At 35.9% G+C, this 20733-nt stretch overlaps 1 protein-coding gene across 1 annotated transcript in view; it reads left to right on the forward strand.

The window, feature by feature from the left end:
- Positions 1-20733, forward strand: part of TRHDE (thyrotropin releasing hormone degrading enzyme) — a 487618-nt gene that overhangs the window by 385743 nt on the left and 81142 nt on the right. Inside the window, exons 10-12 of the mRNA XM_049883907.1 lie at positions 8381-8469; positions 15509-15642; positions 15730-15785. Coding sequence (XP_049739864.1) covers positions 8381-8469; positions 15509-15642; positions 15730-15785 — 279 coding nt within the window. The remainder of the gene's footprint in view (positions 1-8380; positions 8470-15508; positions 15643-15729; positions 15786-20733) is intronic.

Raw genomic sequence — 20733 nt, forward strand, 5'->3', positions numbered from 1 at the left:
AAGACATGTTCATTATTCTACTCTACCCCAGGCATGTTCCCTGATTCTCAATTCTCTACTCACTCTTCCAGTTATTGAGCTGACACAGTGTCTCTGTTTACATTACTAAAATAGAAAAAAAGTATTTTCCTATGCTAGATGTTGTTGTCTACTCCTGTTGCTAATGGTACAATGATAGATTGAAGAAATCTGGCTATATTTCAAGAAACGAAACAAAATATAGTCCTTGGACTTTTTGTAAGACCATCTAGCATTTCTCTGACTAGTCATTTGAGATTAAATTGATATTACTTCATGTACAAGTGTAGGCCTCAATTTTTACCCTATAAAGAGACAAATATTAGAAAACGTCTCTCTTTAATCACTGAGACCCACAGCTGATCACTGCATGTTGGTGGATGTTCTGCCAATCCATTTGGAAATTCCACTTAAAAAAACAGAATATAAAGTGTATCCCACAGTGTTCTTTGTATTGATATGGATTCTAAGGGAATCTGATTAGTTTTATTTTTAGTTCTCCTTGGCTGAGTAACCTTAGGTATGCCGTATTAACCTTTATGCAAAATATGAAATAGGGTCTCTCAGAATAGTTAGAGAAATAAATAATGAGAATGTTGAAATGTAAATGCATGAAACCACTGAAATGTTTATTAATCTCATATAGAAACAAATAGAAATGAGTTATTTTTAGACATTAATCAATATATGCTGTGGATCATATGTATAGAGTTTAGCCACTTGTAATTCCTAATGCAAAATGAAAATCTATTTTTTTGGCAAGATAAATTCTTTATTAGCACATCCCTTCTGCACTGGAATTAAAACCCTTAGAGGCTAAGCCTTCTAAGTGGCATTGAAAAAGTGAATTGGTCTTCTTGGCTTAGTATTTACTTTTTTTTTTTTTTTTTTTATAATAACTTTTATTAAGCTTCAAGTGAACGTTTACAAATCCAATCAGTCTGTCACATATAAGTTTACATACATCTCACTCCCTACTCCCACTTACTCTCCCCGTCTTGAGTCAGCCCTTTCAGTCTCTCCTTTCTTGACAATTTTGCCGGCTTCCCTCTCTCTCTATCCTCCCATCCCCCCTCCAGGCAAGAGTTGCCAACACAATCTCAAGTGTCCACCTGATATAATTAGCTCACTCTTCATCAGCATCTCTCTCCCACCCGCTGACCAGTCCCTTTCATTTCTGATGAGTTGTCTTCGGGGATGGTTCCTGTCCTGTGTCAGCTGAAGGTCTGGGGAGCATGGCCGCCGGGATTCCTCCAGTCTCAGTCAGACCATTAAGTTTGGTCTTGTTATGAGAATTTGGGGTCTGCATCCCACTGATCTCCTGCTCCCTCAGGGGTCCTCTGCTGAGCTCCCTGTCAGGGCAGTCATCGATTGTGGCCGGGCACCAACTAGTTCTTCTGGTCTCAGGATGATGTAGGTCTCTGGTTCATGTGGCCCTTTCTGTCTCTTGGGCTCTTAGTTGTCATGTGGGCTTGGTGTTCTTCATTTTCCTTTGCTCCAGGTGGGTTGAGACCAATTGCTGCATCTTAGATGGCTGCTTGTTAGCATTTAAGACCCCAGACGCCACATTTCGAAGTGGGATGCAGAATGATTTCATAATAGAATTATTTTGCCAATTGACTTAGAAGTCCCCGCAAACCATGTTCCCCAGACCCCCGCGCTTGCTCCGCTGACCTTTGAAGCATTCATTTTATCCCGGAAACTTCTTTGCTTTTGGTCCAGTCCAATTGAGCTGACCTTCCATGTATTGAGTGTTGTCTTTCCCTTCACCTAAAGCAGTTCTTATCTACTGATTAATCAATAAAAAACCCTCTCCCACCCTCCCTCCCTCCCCCCCTCGTAACCACAAAAGTATGTGTTCTTCTCAGGTTTACTATTTCTCAAGATCTTATAATAGTGGTCTTATACAATATTTGTCCTTTTGCCTCTGACTAATTTTGCTCAGCATAATGCCTTCCAGGTTCCTCCATGTTATGAAATGTTTCAGAGATTCGTCACTGTTCTTTATCGATGCGTAGTATTCCATTGTGTGAATATACCACAATTTATTTACCCATTCATCCGTTGATGGACACCTTGGTTGCTTCCAACTTTTTGCTATTGTAAACAGAGCTGCAATAAACATGGGTGTGCATATATCTGTTTGTATGAAGGCTCTTGTATCTCTAGGGTATATTCCTAGGAGTGGGATTTCTGGGTTGTATGGTAGTTCTATTTCTAACTGTTTAAGATAACGCCAGATAGATTTCCAAAGTGGTTGTACCATTTTACATTCCCACCAGCAGTGTATGAGAGTTCCAATCTCTCCGCAGCCTCTCCAACATTTATTATTTTGTGTTTTTTGGATTAATGCCAGCCTTGCTGGTGTGAGATGGAATCTCATCGTAGTTTTAATTTGCATTTCTCTAATGGCTAATGATCGAGAGCATTTTCTCATGTATCTGTTGGCTGCCTGAATATCTTCTTTAGTGAAATGTGTGTTCATATCCTTTGCCCACTTCTTGATTGGGTTGTTTGTCTTTTTGTGGTTGAGTTTTGACAGAATCATGTAGATTTTAGAGATCAGGCACTGGTCGGAGATGTCATAGCTGAAAATTCTTTCCCAATCTGTAGGTGGTCTTTTTACTCTTTTGGTGAAGTCTTTAGATGAGCATAGGTGTTTGATTTTTAGGAGCTCCCAGTTATCGGGTTTCTCTTCATCATTTTTGGTAATGTTTTGTATTCTGTTTATACCTTGTATTAGGGCTCCTAGGGTTGTCCCAATTTTTTCTTCCATGATCTTTATCGTTTTAGTCTTTATGTTTAGGTCTTTGATCCACTTGGAGTTAGTTTTTGTGCATGGTGTGAGGTATGGGTCCTGTTTCATTTTTTTGCAAATGGATATCCAGTTATGCCAGCACCATTTGTTAAAAAGGCTATCTTTTCCCCAGTTAATTGACACTGGTCCTTTGTCAAATATCAGCTGCTCATACGTGGATGGATCTATGTCTGGGTTCTCAATTCTGTTCCATTGGTCTATGTGTCTGTTGTTGTACCAATACCAGGCTGTTTTGACTACTGTGGCTGTATAATAGTTTCTGAAGTCAGGTAAGGTGAGGCCTCCCACTTTCTTCTTCTTTTTCAGTAGTGCTTTGCTTATCCGGGGCTTCTTTCCGTTCCATATGAAATTGGTGATTTGTTTCTCTATCCCCTTAAAATATGACATTGGAATTTGGATCGGAAGTGCGTTAAATGTATAGATGGCTTTTGGTAGAATAGACATTTTTACTATGTTAAGTCTTCCTATCCATGAGCAAGGTATGTTTTTCCACTTAAGTATGTCCTTTTGAATTTCTTGTAGTAGAGCTTTGTAGTTTTCTTTGTATAGGTCTTTTACATCCTTGGTAAGATTTATTCCTAAGTATCTTATCTTCTTGGGGGCTATTGTGAATGGTATTGATTTGGTTATTTCCTCTTCGGTGTTCTTTTTGTTGATGTAGAGGAATCCAAGTGATTTTTGTATGTTTATTTTATAACCTGAGACTCTGCCAAACTCTTCTATTAGTTTCAGTAGTTTTCTGGAGGATTCCTTAGGGTTTTCTGTGTATATAATCATGTCATCTGCAAATAGTGATAACTTTACTTCTTCCTTGCCAATCCGGATACCTTTTATTTCTTTGTCTAGCCTGATTGCCCTGGCTAAGACTTCCAACACGATGTTGAATAAGAGCGGTGATAAAGGGCATCCTTGTCTGGTTCCCGTTCTCAAGGGAAATGCTTTCAGGTTCTCTCCATTTAGAGTGACATTGGCTGTTGGCTTTGCATAGATGCCCTTTATTATGTTGAGGAATTTTCCTTCAATTCCTATTTTGGTAAGAGTTTTTATCATGAATGGGTGTTGGACTTTGTCAAATGCCTTTTCTGCATCAATTGATAAGATCATGTGGTTTTTGTCTTTTGTTTTATTTATGTGATGGATTACATTAATGGTTTTTCTGATATTAAACCAGCCTTGCATACCTGGTATAAATCCCACTTGATCAGGGTGAATTATTTTTTTGATGTGTTGTTGGATTCTATTGGCTAGAATTTTGTTGAGGATTTTTGCATCAATGTTCATGAGGGATATAGGTCTATAATTTTCTTTTTTTGTAATGTCTTTACCTGGTTTTGGTATCAGGGAGATGGTGGCTTCATAGAATGAGTTGGGTAGTATTCCGTCATTTTCTATGCTTTGGAATACCTTTAGTAGTAGTGGTGTTAACTCTTCTCTGAAAATTTGGTAGAACTCTGCAGTGAAGCCGTCCGGGCCGGGACTTTTTTTTGTTGGGAGTTTTTTGATTACCGTTTCAATCTCTTTTTTTGTTATGGGTCTATTTAGTTGTTCTACTTCTGAATGTGTTAGTTTAGGTAGGTAGTGTTTTTCCAGGAATTCATCCATTTCTTCTAGGTTTTCAAATTTGTTAGAGTACAATTTTTCATAATAATCTGAAATGATTCTTTTAATTTCATTTGGTTCTGTTGTGATGTGGTCCTTCTCATTTCTTATTCGGGTTATTTGTTTCCTTTCCTGTATTTCTTTAGTCAGTCTAGCCAATGGTTTATCAATTTTGTTAATTTTTTCAAAGAACCAGCTTTTGGCTTTGTTAATTCTTTCAATTGTTTTTCTGTTCTCTAATTCATTTAGTTCAGCTCTAATTTTTATTATTTGTTTTCTTCTGGTGCCTGATGGATTCTTTTGTTGCTCACTTTCTATTTGTTCAAGTTGTAGGGACAGTTCTCTGATTTTGGCTCTTTCTTCTTTTTGTATGTGTGCATTTATTGATATAAATTGGCCTCTGAGCACTGCTTTTGCTGTGTCCCAGAGGTTTTGATAGGAAGTATTTTCATTCTCGTTGCTTTCTATGAATTTCCTTATTCCCTCCTTGATGTCTTCTATAACCCAGTCTTTTTTCAGGAGGGTACTGTTCATTTTCCAAGTATTTGATTTCTTTTCCCTCGTTTTTCTGTTATTGATCTCTAGTTTTATTGCCTTGTGATCTGAGAAGATGCTTTGTAATATTTCGATGTTTTGGACTCTGCAAAGGTTTGTTTTATGTCCTAATATGTGGTCTATTCTAGAGAATGTTCCATGTGCGCTGGAAAAAAAAGTATATTTTGCAGCAGTTGGGTGGAGAGTTCTGTATAAGTCAATGAGGTCAAGTTGGTTGATTGTTGTAATTAGATCTTCCGTGTCTCTGTTGAGCTTCTTGCTGGATGTCCTGTCCTTCTCCGAAAGTGGTGTGTTGAAGTCTCCTACTATAATTGTGGAGGTATCTATCTCGCTTTTCAGTTCTGTTAAAATTTGATTTATGTATCTTGCAGCCCTGTCATTGGGTGCGTAAATATTTAATATGGTTATGTCTTCCTGATCAATTGTCCCTTTTATCATTATATAGTGTCCTTCTTTATCCTTTGTGGTGGATTTAAGTCTAAAGTCTATTTTGTCAGAAATTAATATTGCTACTCCTCTTCTTTTTTGCTTATTGTTTGCTTGATATACTTTTTTCCATCCTTTGGGTTTTAGTTTATTTGAGTCTCTAAGTCTAAGGTGTGTCTCTTGTAGGCAGCATATAGATGGATCGTGTTTCTTTATCCAGTCTGTGACTCTCTGTCTCTTTATTGGTGCATTTAGTCCATTTACATTCAGGGTAATTATAGATAAATAAGTTTTTAGTGCTGTCATTTTGATGCCTTTTTATGTGTGTTGTTGACAATTTCATTTTTCCACATACTTTTTTGTGCTGAGGCGTTTTTCTTAGTAAATTGTGAGATCCTCATTTTCATAGTGTTTGACTTTATGTTAGTTGAGTCGTTACGTTTTTCTTGGTTTTTGTCTTGAGTTATAGAGTTGTTATACCTTTTTGTGGTTACCTCATTATATACCCCTATTTTTCTAAGTAAAAACCTAACTTGTATTGTTCTATATCGCCTTGTATCACTCTCCATATGGCAGTTCAATGCCTCCTGTATTTAGTCCCTCTTTTTGATTATTGTGATCTTTTACCTATTGACTTCCATGATTCCCTGTTATGTGTATTTTTTTTTTTTAATTAATCTTAATTTGTTTGTTTTTGTGATTTCCCTATTTGAGTTGATATCAGGACGTTCTGTTTTGTGACCTTGTGTTGTGCTGATATCTGATATTATTGGTTCTCTGACCAAACAATATCCTTTAGTATTTCTTGTAGCTTTGGTTTGGTTTTTGCAAATTCTCTAAACTTGTGTTTGTCTGTAAATATCTTAATTTCGCCTTCATATTTCAGAGAGAGTTTTGCTGGATATATGATCCTTGGCTGGCAGTTTTTCTCCTTCAGTGTTCTGTATATGTCGTCCCATTCCCTTCTTGCCTGCATGGTTTCTGCTGAGTAGTCAGAACATATTCTTATTGATTCTCCCTTGAAGGAAACCTTTCTTTTCTCCCTGGCTGCTTTTAAAATTTTCTGTTTATCTTTGGTTTTGGTGAGTTTGATGATAATATGTCTTGGTGTTTTTCTTTTTGGATCAATCTTAAATGGGGTTCGATGAGCATCTTGGATAGATATCCTTTCGTCTTTCATGATGTCAGGGAAGTTTTCTGTCAGAAGTTCTTCAACTATTTTCTCTGTGTTTTCTGTCCCTCCTCCCTGTTCTGGGACTCCAATCACCCGCAGATTATCCTTCTTGATAGAGTCCCACATAATTCTTAGGGTTTCTTCATTTTTTTTAATTCTTTTATCTGATTTTTTTTCAGCTATTTTGGTGTTAATTCCCTGGTCCTCCAGATGTCCCAGTCTGCATTCTAATTGCTCGAGTCTGCTCCTCTGACTTCCTATTACGTTGTCTAATTCTGTTATTTTATTGTTAATCTTTTGGATTTCTACATGTTGTCTCTCTATGGATTCTTGCAACTTATTAATTTTTCCAGTATGTTCTTGAATAATCTTTTTGAGTTCTTCAACAGTTTTATCAGTGTGTTCCTTGGCTTTTTCTGCAGATATCCTAATTTCATTTGTGATATCATTAAGCATTCTGTAAATTAGTTTTTTATATTCTGTATCTGATAATTCCAAAATTGTATCTTCATTTGGGAAAGATTTTGATTCTTTTGTTTGGGGGGTTGGAGAAGCTGTCCCGGTCTGCTTCTTTAAGTGGTTTGATATGGATTGTTGTCTCCGAGCCATCACTGGGAAACTAGTTTTTCCAGAAAATCCGCTAAAAAAAAAACTGCAGTCAGATCCCTATCAGAGTTCTCCCTTTGGCTCAGGCTATTCAGATGTTAATGAAGCCGCCTGGGAAGGGTGGGGGAGGGAACAGAGAGATAGGAGAGTAGCACCTCAGAATATAGCCAGAGTTGCTTGTCTTGCTTGGAATGACTGTTATATCTGAGATTCCCGCGGGCGCGTCGCCTATGTGTGCTGGCTGTGTGGAGATTGCCCCCGGGGGGTCTGGCCCGCTGGAGTCACGGTCAGATCCTCCGCTTCCAGCCCCACGCCCAGCGTCAAGGCTCCCCTACTGGGACGGTGCACTCTCAACTCCAAAATCAGTCGCTGCCTCCCGGGGACTTCTCGTCTCTCCAGCCGCGTGGCCGTGCCGCCTCCGTGAACTAGGTGGGCCCCCTCCCGGGGTTAGTTCAGATGGGTGGAGTAGCTCCCTGTGCTTGTGCCGCGACCGAGTGTCCTGGCTGGAACGCTGTTCTCCCCACTCCAATACCAGTCGCTGCCTCCCGGGGACTTCTCCTACCGGCTGCGTCCCACGCCGCCCGCGCGACCCGGCTGGTCCCCTTCCCGGGGTTAGTTCAGGGGGTGGAGCAACTCTCCATGTTTATGGCGTACCTGCGTGCAGTCCTAATCCCTGCGGGACGGTTCCCCGGCTCGGATGCTGCTCTTTCTGCTCCAAGATCAGTCACTGCCTCCCGGGGACTTCTCCTACCGGCTGCGTCCCACGCCGCCCGTGGAACCAGCTGGTCCCCCTCCCGGGGTTAGTTCAAGGGGGTGGAGCAGGTCTCTGTGCTTGTGCCGTACCTGACTGGTACGCTGGCTCCAGGCTCTGGAAACAATCGCTGCTTCCCCGTATTAGTTCGTTCTCCGTCTCTAAATCTGTGTTTGTTGTTCAGGGTTCGTAGATTGTTATGTATGTGATCGATTCACTTGTTTTTCCGTGTCTTTGTTGTAAGAGGGATCCGAGGTAGCGTCTGCCTAGTCCGCCATCTTGGCTCCGCCCTCCAGTATTTACTTTTATGATGCAGAATTTTTTTTTAGTCCCTCTAAAAATGAGTAATAAAAACCACACAGAAAGTGTACAGAGAAAAAAAATTTTAATATATAACCATTTTTATTCTTAAAGCTTCTCTTTTATTTTGCAGTTACCTGTGGCAGATTCCATTAACCATTGTGGTAGGAAATAGAAGCCGTGTGTCTACAGAAGCAATTATTTGGGTGTCTAACAAATCAGGTAAAATATATATATTCTTCCCTGAGGAACAATTTGGTTTCAGATAATTGTTTAGCAACTTAACCTCTGGTTTCAGGTGTTATAAAAAATGTGAATAAAGACAAATGGAAAGAGAAGATGGAGAAATGATAATCACTTCTACAAAATTAGAAAGAATAACAGGATCTCTTTAGTATAATTTCTAACTCATCTAATTTCGCTCTGCCGATATAATTCTTGTTGATTTGTTTCTTTGATGGTGAAGAGAAAATTTTAAAATGTTTTTGTAGGACTCATCTTAGCAGTTTTAAGCTGTATAATTTTATAATCACTAATGTAATTAAAATATAAGCAGAGCTCTCCATAGAACAGTATATCAAATACTGAAACACAAGCCACACTTTTAATCCCATTTCCTTATCTTCTCATTACCAGACTGTCTCTTTAAGGGATGGGGGAGGAAATATCCCTCATGGAATTAGATAATTATTGGCTAGAAGAGAGGGGCCTTGGTATTTCATCAAACCAAACCCTACATAGGGTCAAACCTCAAAGAGCAGAGAAGAGGGAGATTCTATTTTTTTCTAAATATCTTCAAATAAGATAATGGCCTTTTTCAACTCACCGTCGGAAAGCTGTTTCTTGAATCCAATCTAAATCCTTCATTCTGGAGCATGAACCAGGTCCCTTTTATTTCTGTTTTCCACTGAATTGGAGAAAAAGCCAATTATCATCTTTTATGAAACACTCAAACATAACGATTGTAAGGATGGCACAGGACCAGGCAGTGTTTTGTTCTGTCATGCATGCGGTTGTTATGAGCCGGAACTGACTTGATGGCACCTGACAACAACATCGTATAACACTTCATTGGTATTAAGATGGTTAAATATTTCTACATTTTGTTTTTCTCCTTTCTGATGTGCTGCTAGATGGTGATATCTTACTATGTCATAAGCATAATTTTAAATATCCACAAATCTTTTTTTTTTTTTTTTAATAAAGTGAGGTATATGGCACAGTTCTACTCTGTCTTATAGGGTCGCCATGAGTTGGAATCAACTTGATAGCAATGATTTTGTTTTTTTGGCTTATAAATAAATAAATAAACAAGTAAACAAACATTTGTTTCTTCTCCTCAGTCTTGTAGAAAGGGGAGATTTAAGTACTCAAAATAAATACATGCATACATACATGGAAAAGTGCTTAAAGCAAAATCTAATCTGGTTCCCAGAAATATAAACTCTTGTAGTTACAGGTAGGTTTTTATTCAGAATTTCGTGTTGTATTTTTAATCTGTGATCATATATTATGAAAATGCACGCTTTCACTTAAACCCATTGTGTATAAAACATTCATATGTAAAGTGGTGAAGCACTGAAAGGCTTATTTTGAAATTTATTGGTGTTTCTCCTTGTACACTATTTATTATAATCTATTTTTTTTTATTATTTTAATTTCTTTGAGTTGGTATTTATATCATGATTTTGAATTCACGCCTACAGTATTATTTGCCTTTATACTTCTATCTTATCACCATGTAGCGGTTTTATTTACCTACATAATTTGTTATGACACAGTGAGTAAAAGCAGAGAATTGTTACTGTAATTATCCAGCTATTGAATGACGTCATCCCTCCATAGGATTGCTAGAAGCATGGAATAGAGTAGTCATCAGAAATAAGGTAAAACTTTTCCTTTGGATGGTCTGGTGGAGATGAAAAATTTAGAGGCGTGTAAAGATACTGATCAAACATCTGGATCAGCCCACAATTTCGTTATTACGGAGTAGGGGGTACAGGATGTCAGTTCTTCTTAGGTAACTACCTTGGATCCATTTCCTCTTACCCCATACAAAGTATTGATGATAGTGTAAGCCTTTCCTTGACCAGTAAACACAGGGTATCATGTTTGAGAGGTTATTTCCCTTTATGATCTTTCATTATTAATCAGGAATAATGAAAAGATGTCATTTCAAAATAATATTAATATGAATGATTGCTATAAACAGCTGCACAGCTTGCGTGGTTCGTAACTCAAGGAGATGCTATTTACATAGGTGATAATATAAATGGTACATCCCCACCCTGAAGCTGTACAGTTTGTGAACTTCACGGTGTAATGCGTCATGGTGCTTTAAATCCTAGTAGCTATCTTCTAGAAGTTTGATGTAAGTATTGTCACACTTGAAATGTTGAAGCTTTTTGGGGATACCCCATACCAAGTAAATTCTTTTTCGTATATCATTTGAAAACTTTACAAAATGCACAAATCTGGAAGACAGGTTCCAAGAGAAATCTAAAAGAAAAGTCATCTTTTTTGTTTTGCCTTTTCATTGTCATTGTAACTATATACAATTTTATCTTGAAGTCCTTCATGCCAATGATGACTAGGAGAAAACTGACACCAGACAAATGTTAGGTAAAAAAGAAAAGATTGGTAACTCTTGACTCCTTTTTTTTTCAAAATAAACCAACTAATATCAATGAAAATTATTTCTCCATACAGGCATGAAGAAAATATTATGATCAATTGTTATAAATATATGTAAAAAAAACTCCCCATTTTAATTATAACAGCCAGATCAATGTTTTTGTAATTTTTCATTGCCAGTGGTGATATAGATTTGATCTCACAAGCTATTAAGGCAAAGCTATTGGTGAATATTATGAAGATAAATTTGATTTGCATCATCATATATTCTTGACAGTTGAATTTGTTTTTGAAAACTTTGGATGAATATCTAATTATTTCTGAGAGAGAGCATAAATTATTTAGCCTAAAAATATTTTTAAACCAATTTTTAAGTTATTAAAAGCAGGTTAAAGTGTTTTATCTCTTTCACTTGTACTATGAAAATACTGAGAGTGCAGACATTTATAAATGTAGTAGCTTGCATATTGACTGGCTCTTCAATTAATGGGGAATGGAAGGGAATAAATTTAATGCCAAATCTTAGGAAAGGAAAGATTCAGAAGAAAAGAAAGCAATCCTGAAAATTAAAAGTAAATATTAAAAATAGCCTAATGCTGTAGTGCTTTCCTCAATTGAGACTCACAGCCTTTAAAGTTAACATTATTTTTATCCTCATTTTAAAAATGAGGATATTAAGACCTGAGAAGTAACTTGGCCAAAGTTAGCTGGGTAGTTAGGTGAAGAGCTGGGTCTAGGAGCTTGATTTTCTTCTCTTAAAGTATTCCCAGCCCTCCTACCGTCACCACTCCCCACCACATAGATAAGATTGTAATACTTAATTAGGAAGCTTTGGAGATCAGTTAATTATTCAACACACTGTCATTGGGTATATATGCACAAGGTTATTTACAGATCTTTAAAACATGATCTCATTTAATTCTCTTAAGAGTCCAGGGAAAAAACCAATATGCATTGTTGCTGAGTTTGTCTCACATTGTTGTTTTTGTTATCCAGGCTGACATTTTTCTCTTCCTCTCTTTTCTTTTTAATTATGATACTTCCGCAATCAGCCAAGGTTGAGTAGAAATACCGTTTTCTTTCTCTCTCTCTCTTTTTTTTTTTGGTTTCCTGTAAAGGAATTACAGCAGCTGAAATCTTTTAAAATACCAACTACTTGGTATCTTGATATAGTCTAAGTCTTGTGCCATTTTGGGGACATTCTAAATATAAATTTTAATTATTATTACCATCCCTCAAAATATAGCTTCCATACTTTTTATTATGGTACCCATCATACACTGTACCTCATTAGGCCGTTGGAAAAGATCTCTTTAAAATTCATTGCTTGTCATTAGTTAATTTGAAGAATATTGTAGGGATATAATTAACTTGAACCAAAAAGATATTTAAAAATCTATTACAGATCTTTCAAGGGATTATTTCTCTAAAGATTTCATTTATACTAAAGGCATAAAAATATTCATGAATAGTAATAACCTTCAGGATTTAATTATCAATTTAGTAATGGCATACTTAAAAACAATAGATGCCTGCAGTTTTTATTCTGACTAGACTACGTAAAAGGAATAGGACTCATTCACCTTATTTACATATACATATTCATTTTAATTTGACTGTACCTATAAATTTTTGAATGGAATAGGTTTAAAAACTAGAGCCAAATTTTTTTTTTATATAAATTTTTGAATGGAATAGGTTTAAAAACTAGAGCCAAGTATATCAGATGGGCTTTATAGAAAATGTGAACAGGAAATAACTTAAAAAAAAATAGATTTAATCATAAGAAGTCATGACCATTTCAAACCTAAATCATTTGTTCATATATTAAACTTGATATTTTAATGTTGCAACTTAAAAAAAAATGACTTCTTAGAAAAAATGATCAAAGTTGCTCTTAGTCTGAGTGAATTTAATCATAGTTTTAATATTTCTTTGTAAGAAAAAATCACAGTATACTTACAGACACATGAAGACAGAGTTATGGTAATTCAGGAGAAATAGTATCCTCAATATTTCAATCTTAATTTTTCTTCACTGAAGTTAGACATGATTAATTAAGATTTCCCTTTATGAAGTTAGTTTTGTTTTACATGCATATTTTATTGTTAGTTTTTTTCTCTTGTCATTTTTACATCTATAAAATGGGGTTGATATTCTAAAGTGTCTTTGTAACAGTTGTGTAGATGAGCATTGAAATTTTGGAAAAATATGCGATTATAAATTTTCATAAACCTAGGAAGAAATTTGTTTTAGAACAATACTTGATACATTTATTTTCCTAAATACCATGATTTAAAAAAAAGCTGGCAAAATCTCAAATTAAGAGAAATAGCTCCCCTTTTCCACTGAATCATAAAATTGAAAGGGACCTTAAAGGTCACTGTCTGGCCCTCATGTTACAGGTAAGGGAATTGAGAGCTAAAGGGAAGCAATGACCTAAGTTCAAACATTTACGTGTAGGAGAGCCCGGCTTTCTTGTTTCTATTCTAATTCTCTTTCCAATGCCATTTTTTGCCCTTTCAAATCAATACAGGAATGTGAAAAATGTGTATCGTATTATAGTCAAAGTGTTATACCACTTTGACGTAATGAAACATAATGAAATAGAAAGGACACTGAAGTCAGGAGACCTGAGATGGACCATTTTCAGCTTTCTTGGACAATTCGATTAACCTGCCTGAGCCTCAGTTCTTTATCTGTTGCAGCGCATGCTATATATAAGGATGGCAAAAAATTGAAGTGCTATTGAAAACATTAAAGATTTAATTTTTTGTTCAATATACTTTTGTATTTAAGTATATTTTATTGTACTGTAATTTTTGACAATTAATCATTGGTAACATATTTGGACTTAGTAGGACACCCATTCCAGATCTGAGCAATTAATGGTTGGTCATTAAGGTCCACACAATAATTTTTGTGGTATAATCTCTTCTTGTGTGGCTTCTACTTGAAAGAGAGTACTCTCTGTAAATGCAGTCCTTTAGGGAAGTAAAGGAAAAGCCTGTCTTGGAGTCTGATGTTTAAAACCCTGATAACGGAGTGAGAGCTAGAGGTTGTGTCCCAGGTTCAGATGTGATGCATATGGTTTCTGTGATGCATTTTCTGGTTTGAGTCATCGTAGAAATTAAACAGAATAGTGTATTTTCTTTGTTCTCCTGGCTGTCAGACCCTTCCAAGTGTAGGCTTTGATGTTGAGTTCTCTATAAAAAAATAGTCCTGCAAATATATATATGTATTTATATATATATAAATGTTGTTGTTAGGTGCTATCTATGAGAGCCCTGGTGGTGCAGTGGTTGAGAGCTCAGCTGCTAACCAAAAGGGCAACAATTTGAATCCACCAGCATCTCCTTCGGAACCCTGTGGGGCAGTTCTACTCTGTCTTGTAAGGTCGCTATGAGTTGGAATCGACTCAACGGCAACGGACATTTTTGGGTTCTACTATGTATTGTAAGTCATAGCTACTGTATAGGACAGAGTAGAACTGCCACCTAGGGTTTGTAAGGAGCGGCTGGTGGGCTTGAACTGCACGTCTTTTGGTTAGCAGCCAAACACTTAACCACTGTGCCACCAGAGCCCTATATATCTTATATATATATTTATATAAAACCCATTGCCGTCGAGTCGATTCTGACTCATAGAGACCCTTTAAGACAGACTAGAGCTGCCCCATAGAGTTTCCAAGGAGCACCTGGTGGACTTGAACTGCTGACCTTTTGGTTAGCGGCCATAGCACTTAACCACTGTGCCACCACGGTTTCTATATATATATAAAATATATACATAGCCAACTTAAAACAGTATGCAACTTCTAGGACACATGAGTCTTGAAAACATCAACAACAAAATACAAAGTCATTATAATTGTGACCTACGGCTTGACAAAGTCAATAAAGGTAAATTTAAAAAGTGAATGGAGTTCTCTATCTGTACCATATTTGAAGGAGTTAAATATGTAAGAAATTATAAGATTGTTTATACTGTCTTCCTTTAATTGAATTAGCTGACAAACATAATCAAGTTACTATTTCCCAAAGTGATTCCAATAAGCAGAATTTATTATTTTTGTTTCTAATTATATGTAGAAATATTAGATTCTTGAATAAATGAGGTCCTTTTTTCTAGCATTATTGATGATGCTGGAAACTCTGTTATTTATTGTGCTTCCAAGAAAGCAGAAGAAAAAAGGCAAGGAACAACAGTGACTTTCAAACAAATGAGCTCTGTTGTTTTAATGACTTTCTTACTGAATAAAATAAGTAGATCATATGCCTCAAAACTTTCCCTTTGTTTTAGCCATATATACACATACAATCTAATTATAAGCCACATAAACACATCAGTACATCTTTAGGTTACATTTATGTTGAGTAAAAATTATGTATAAATGGTAGGATTTTATCAAGAATAAAAATGTTGATTAAAATCAACTAAAAGTTTTCTAGCAAATTCTAGATGCAAATGATTGATTTAAAGAGTAGTTTTCAATTAGGTAATTAGGATGTTGTTCTCTTTTCATTATTGGTACTGTTAGCATCTGGTATTAAGAAAACATACTTTATGCCATATTAACCCTTTAAATTTTAAATCTATTTTATCCTGAAAAAAATGCTGTTTTTAGAGCACCACAGAATAACTTCTTTGGACAAAGGAAGCTGGTTGCTGGGAAACATCAATCAAACTGGCTACTTTAGGGTCAACTATGACCTAAGGAATTGGAGATTATTAACTGAACAATTAATAAGGAACCACGAGGTAAACCCTGGATTCTTCTCACAAAGATCTGTTTTGATATGTGAACACCTGCCATTTTAATTCTAAGTAGTAAAATTTTTTTCATAGGTTCTCTCTGTCAGTAACCGAGCAGGTTTGATCGACGACGCCTTCAGCCTAGCCAGGTATGTTCTCCTATGGATCTTCACAATAAAAATTTTGTACCTCTGAGACTTCATCTATTAAGTCGAATAGCATGTATGTTTTAAAAAATTAAGAAATCCTTTAAAACGATTTTTGTTTCACGGGCTATTTGTTTTAGATATGAATTATAATAAGTGTCCCAAACTCCTAATCAATAGTAGCTGTAGGGTGTTTTTGAGTATGGAGAAGCTTGATCAATTTCCACTGCAAGTTCAATTGAACACTCTGGAGATTAATAATCTCTTCCTAATTTCATTAATGAACTCTACAAAATGACCATTGTGCTGTATTTAATTTTTGATAGAAAATACCTTCAAGCATCAATAATTTTTTTCCTTAAATGTATATCCTTTTTTAATGTGGTTTTCTTTTTAATGTATTTTGAAAAGCTTGTGCTGCAAGACAGAAATGAACATTCTACAGGGTAAAACAGTTCTGGGCAAAATACATAGTGATCAGATAGCAGTAGTTTGGGTAATATTTTTGTTATTTTAATAATTATACTGTTAAAATCATTTATTCCTTTGCATAGTCAATAAATGAAATAATTTGATCAAAAACCCAAGTTATTTACTCATTTTGAAACCAACTAGGAAAATAAACTCAGTTCTTTTAATATTTTGTACTGCTTCATGTGCAAGTTTTAATTTTAATAATCCAATTTTACAAGCTACACAATGTGTGTGTTATGTGTGTTAGGTGCCCTGGAATCGGTTCCAACTCATAGGGACCCTATGCACAACAAAACAAAACACTCCTGGTCCCGCACCATCCACACAATCCTTGCTGTGTTTGAACAAATTGTTACAGCTACTGTGTCAATCCATCTCATTGAGGGTCTTCTTTTTCCCTGACTCTCTACATTAGCAGGCATGATGTCCTTCTCCAGGGACTGGTTCTTTCTGATAACATGTCCAAAGTACATGAGATGAAGTCTCACCGTGCTTGCTTCTAAGAAGCATTCTGACTGTACTTCTTCCAAGACAGATTTATTTGCTCTTTTGGGAGTTCAGTGTTCTTCACCAACACTGTAATTCAAAGGCATCAGTTCTTCTTCGGTCTTCCTTATCCATTGCCAAGTTTTCCCATTTATGAGGCAATTGCAAACACCATGGCTAAGGTCAGGGAGACCTTAGCTCTCAAAGTGACATCTTTGCTTTTTAACACTTTAAAGAGGTCTTTTACAGTAGATTTGCTAAATGCAGTATGTTGTTTGATTTCTTGACTGCTGCTTCCATGGGTGTTGATTGTGGATCCAAGGCAAATGAAATCCTTTACTTACCTGGAGTTAAGGGGTATTCATACTTCATTGTTTTCTAGTATATAATCGATAATTTTGCTCTTCAATCCATATTTACCTTCTTTCAGTTTCCTAAATATATCATGCCCCCTTAGCCTTCTTTAAAGATAATGAGTAAAAGAGTAGCAAATATTTATTAAATTCTCATGTGTCAGGTACTGTGCTGAGGCTTTTATGAATGATCTCATTCAGTTTTTTCAGCAGACTATTCAGTGGGGTGGTTACTGCAGACATTGTATAGCTGAGGCGCCGTGGTTAAGAAAGGTTAAGTCACTTAGCTAAGGCTGTACAACTCTTAAATGGGGGGTGGGAGGCAGCCTCAAACAGTGGCACAGCACAGGCCATGGCCTCAAGTCAGAGTAACTTGGCCCATTACTCAAAATTCCTTTCATTCCCCTCCCCCTAGTCAGCTGGGGTTATACAACTATTCATTTTAAAGGAATTATTTCACTGGCACTCCTTCAAAAAAAAAAATCATTATCTGTCCACTCCAGCAAGAGTAAGGTGTTCTTTAGCACACCGCTTCGAACCCACCAGCTGTTCCTTGAAAGAAGTATGTGACAGTCAGCTTCCTAAAAGATTTATACCCTTGAAAACTGTATGGTGCAGTTCTACTCCATCCTGTAGGGTTTGCTGAGAATCAGAATTGACTCATTGGCAACAGGTTTGGCTTCTGTTTTTTTATAGTCCTATATAGTTTTATACTATAGCAGTTGTCACTTTGCACCACAGTATTTTCTTTTCTGGGTCTTTAATGATTGTTGGATGATCTTGAGATGGGACTTTGTCTCATCCTTATATTACCACCTCCTAACCTAACCTAGGAGCCCTGGTGGCACAGTGGTTAAAGAGCTCAACTGCTAACCAAAAGGCCAACTGTTCAAATCCATCAGGTGCTCCTTGGAAACCTGATGGGGCAGTTCTACTCTGTCCTATAGAGTCACTATGAATCAGAATCAGTTCAACAGCAATGGCTTTGATTTTTCAGTTTTTTTCAACCTAACCTAGGAGCCCTGGTGGTGCAGTGGTTAAGAGCCCGCTCACTAACTGAAAGGTTGGCAATTTGAACCCACCAGCAGCTCGGGAGAAAGATGTAGCAGTCCAGTTCCGTAACGATTACAGCCTTGGAAACCCTGTGGAGCAGTTCTACTCTGTTCTATAGGATTGCTATGAGTTGAAATTAACCTGATGGCAATTTGCTTTTTTTTTTTTTTGGTTTGGGTAACCTAACCTAAGGTACAATATTGTTCCAATATACGTTTGTTGCATTAATTAATGATTAACCATTATTAAAACTATAAACTTCCATGCTATTATTTTTTGTGCAATTAAGTAGACATGTGCGAGGTATTTTTTTCACTGTTGTTTTAAAATATATAAGTAATATATGAATGCAATCTAATTGTAAAAGATTAAAACAAAACAAATAGAATATGAAAATCTTTCACTTTCATGCCCTGCCCTCCTCAGTGGTAAAAGTATTACTATTTTGTGTGTATATGTCCAGCCATTTTTCTTTGCATTTCCACAGAGTTCAACATTTTTCTATATGAACATGAATGCATTCTGTTCTCTCTTTTATAAAAATATGTCTGGAGAGCTTTTTTTTATTGCTTCTAAATTTTCACTATTATAATCATGGCTGCAGTGAGTATCCTTGAACAGTCTTTTCTTCTGCATATGAATGTTATTTATAGGATTTGTTACTATGAATGGGATATTTGGAACAAAAGGTATGAACATTTTGATAAATATTACAGAATGTATTCCAAAAGGTTTTACCAGGTTAACTCTCCACTACCCATGCATGAGACAGTCCAAGTCCCTCAAACCTTAATATTATTGTAGTGAATATAGTAAATCTTTTAAATTTTTGGTAGTCTCGTAGCAAAAATATTTTTTGAAGTTGTTACAGTAAGGGTTAAATGAGGTCATGTATCCTTCCATATGTATCTGCCATTTTTTTTGTTTCTTCTGTGAAATGTCTCCTAATTTATTTAAAAAAAAAAAAAAGATAAAACAATAGGAAATTGACATGGGTTTTTTTTTTTTTTTTTCCTACTATATTTTCCTTATTTTGGGTGTTTTTGGATATTAACCCTTTTTGTAGCATACATTTTACAATATTTTTTTTTCTCAATCCTATGTCAATTCTTTTTTTTTTAAACTTTGTGGTACATTTCACCATTCAAAGGCTTTTGATTTCTATGTAATCAAAAATGTCAAATCATTCTCTTCATGGCTTTCCCGTTCTGCCTTACACAAAAGGCCTTCCCTTTCTAAAAATTTAGAAAATATTCCATTTTTTTCTTTAATTGCTAGTTATGTAGGGAATGAAATAGGGATCCAATTTTCTTTAACATTAATAAACTCATAACCAATTATTTTCATTCTGTTTATTTTTTAAAAATTTGTCTTTATTCACTGATTTTATGTAATATCTTCATCTTAATACAAATGTTTATATTTATAGGGAGTTGTTTTAATCCTGTTCTGTTGGTCTATTTGTTTTTTTCTGCTCCAGTACTATTTTGTTCCATTTAGTAGAGGCTTATAGTATGACAACATTTCCTCTTATTCTTCAAAAAAATCTTATACATTTCCTCTTCAATACCAATCTTAGAATCAATTTGGTAAATTATTAAAAATTCATGTTTTGATTATGACTTGGTATGCATTGAACTTATGAATTAATTTGTAGAGAATTAACTTTAAAAAATTTTGAGCCTTGTAATTTTACATACATGAGTTCTGATAATTTCAGAACCTTATAAATTGGGGATAGATTAGGGAAACTATAACTTTAAAGCCACTGAAAATATAATGGCTCATGAAGAAGCAAATTATGAGAACATCCAAAACCTACCTTCTCACATTTATTTTGTTCGGAGTCCTAGTTTCAGGAATGGTAACAGCATTTTTAAAATAACCTTAAAATTTTGGCAAACTAAGTGGTAATAATCTGACTGAATCTGTAATAAGTCTCCTTACTGGACTCCTTCCAACATGGTTTTTATTAGAAGTTCTGTTGTGTCTTCTGAATGGAGCCCCAGTTCCTTGTTTAAGGTTTGTCTTGCAAAACATTTGTTGATCATTTCTTCACTTGTTGCCAAAAATAGCAACACGATGTGCTTGAAAAAGCAACTGAACTTTGAATGGGGTAGAGGGACAGCTGCTTTTCCTAGTCTGATAGCTGGTTGTTTAAATGGGTAAAATGCTGCCCTTTCAGAAATGAAATTGAGAAGGAATGACTTAGAAACTTTTTGTACAAAATACCTTGGCAGCCAGGACTCTGTCCTGGTTTCCCCACTCTGTAATGCTTTGCCTTAACTGAACGCGGCTATGCAAAAGCTGATTAAGGATCACTGGAGCCCTCAGATACTGCTCAGTGCTTTGCAAATGCCAATGTTATGGAGGACATTTAGTTCTGGAATTCTTTCTCCAATCCCTACCCTTTTCTTTTTTAAAGTACGATCTCAGCCTAAACATTTTTCTTTCTTAGTTGTGTTTTCTTATGGAATAGTAAGAGTTATTAATAATAATGGAACATTGATTCAAATGTATTGTTTATTATACTCACTGGGCAGGAAGAGAAGGATAATTCTTTAGCTCTTTGAATTAGACTCATA

This window comes from Elephas maximus, chromosome 4 (genome assembly GCF_024166365.1).
Source record: "Elephas maximus indicus isolate mEleMax1 chromosome 4, mEleMax1 primary haplotype, whole genome shotgun sequence".
Classification (NCBI taxonomy): Eukaryota; Metazoa; Chordata; class Mammalia; order Proboscidea; family Elephantidae; genus Elephas; species Elephas maximus.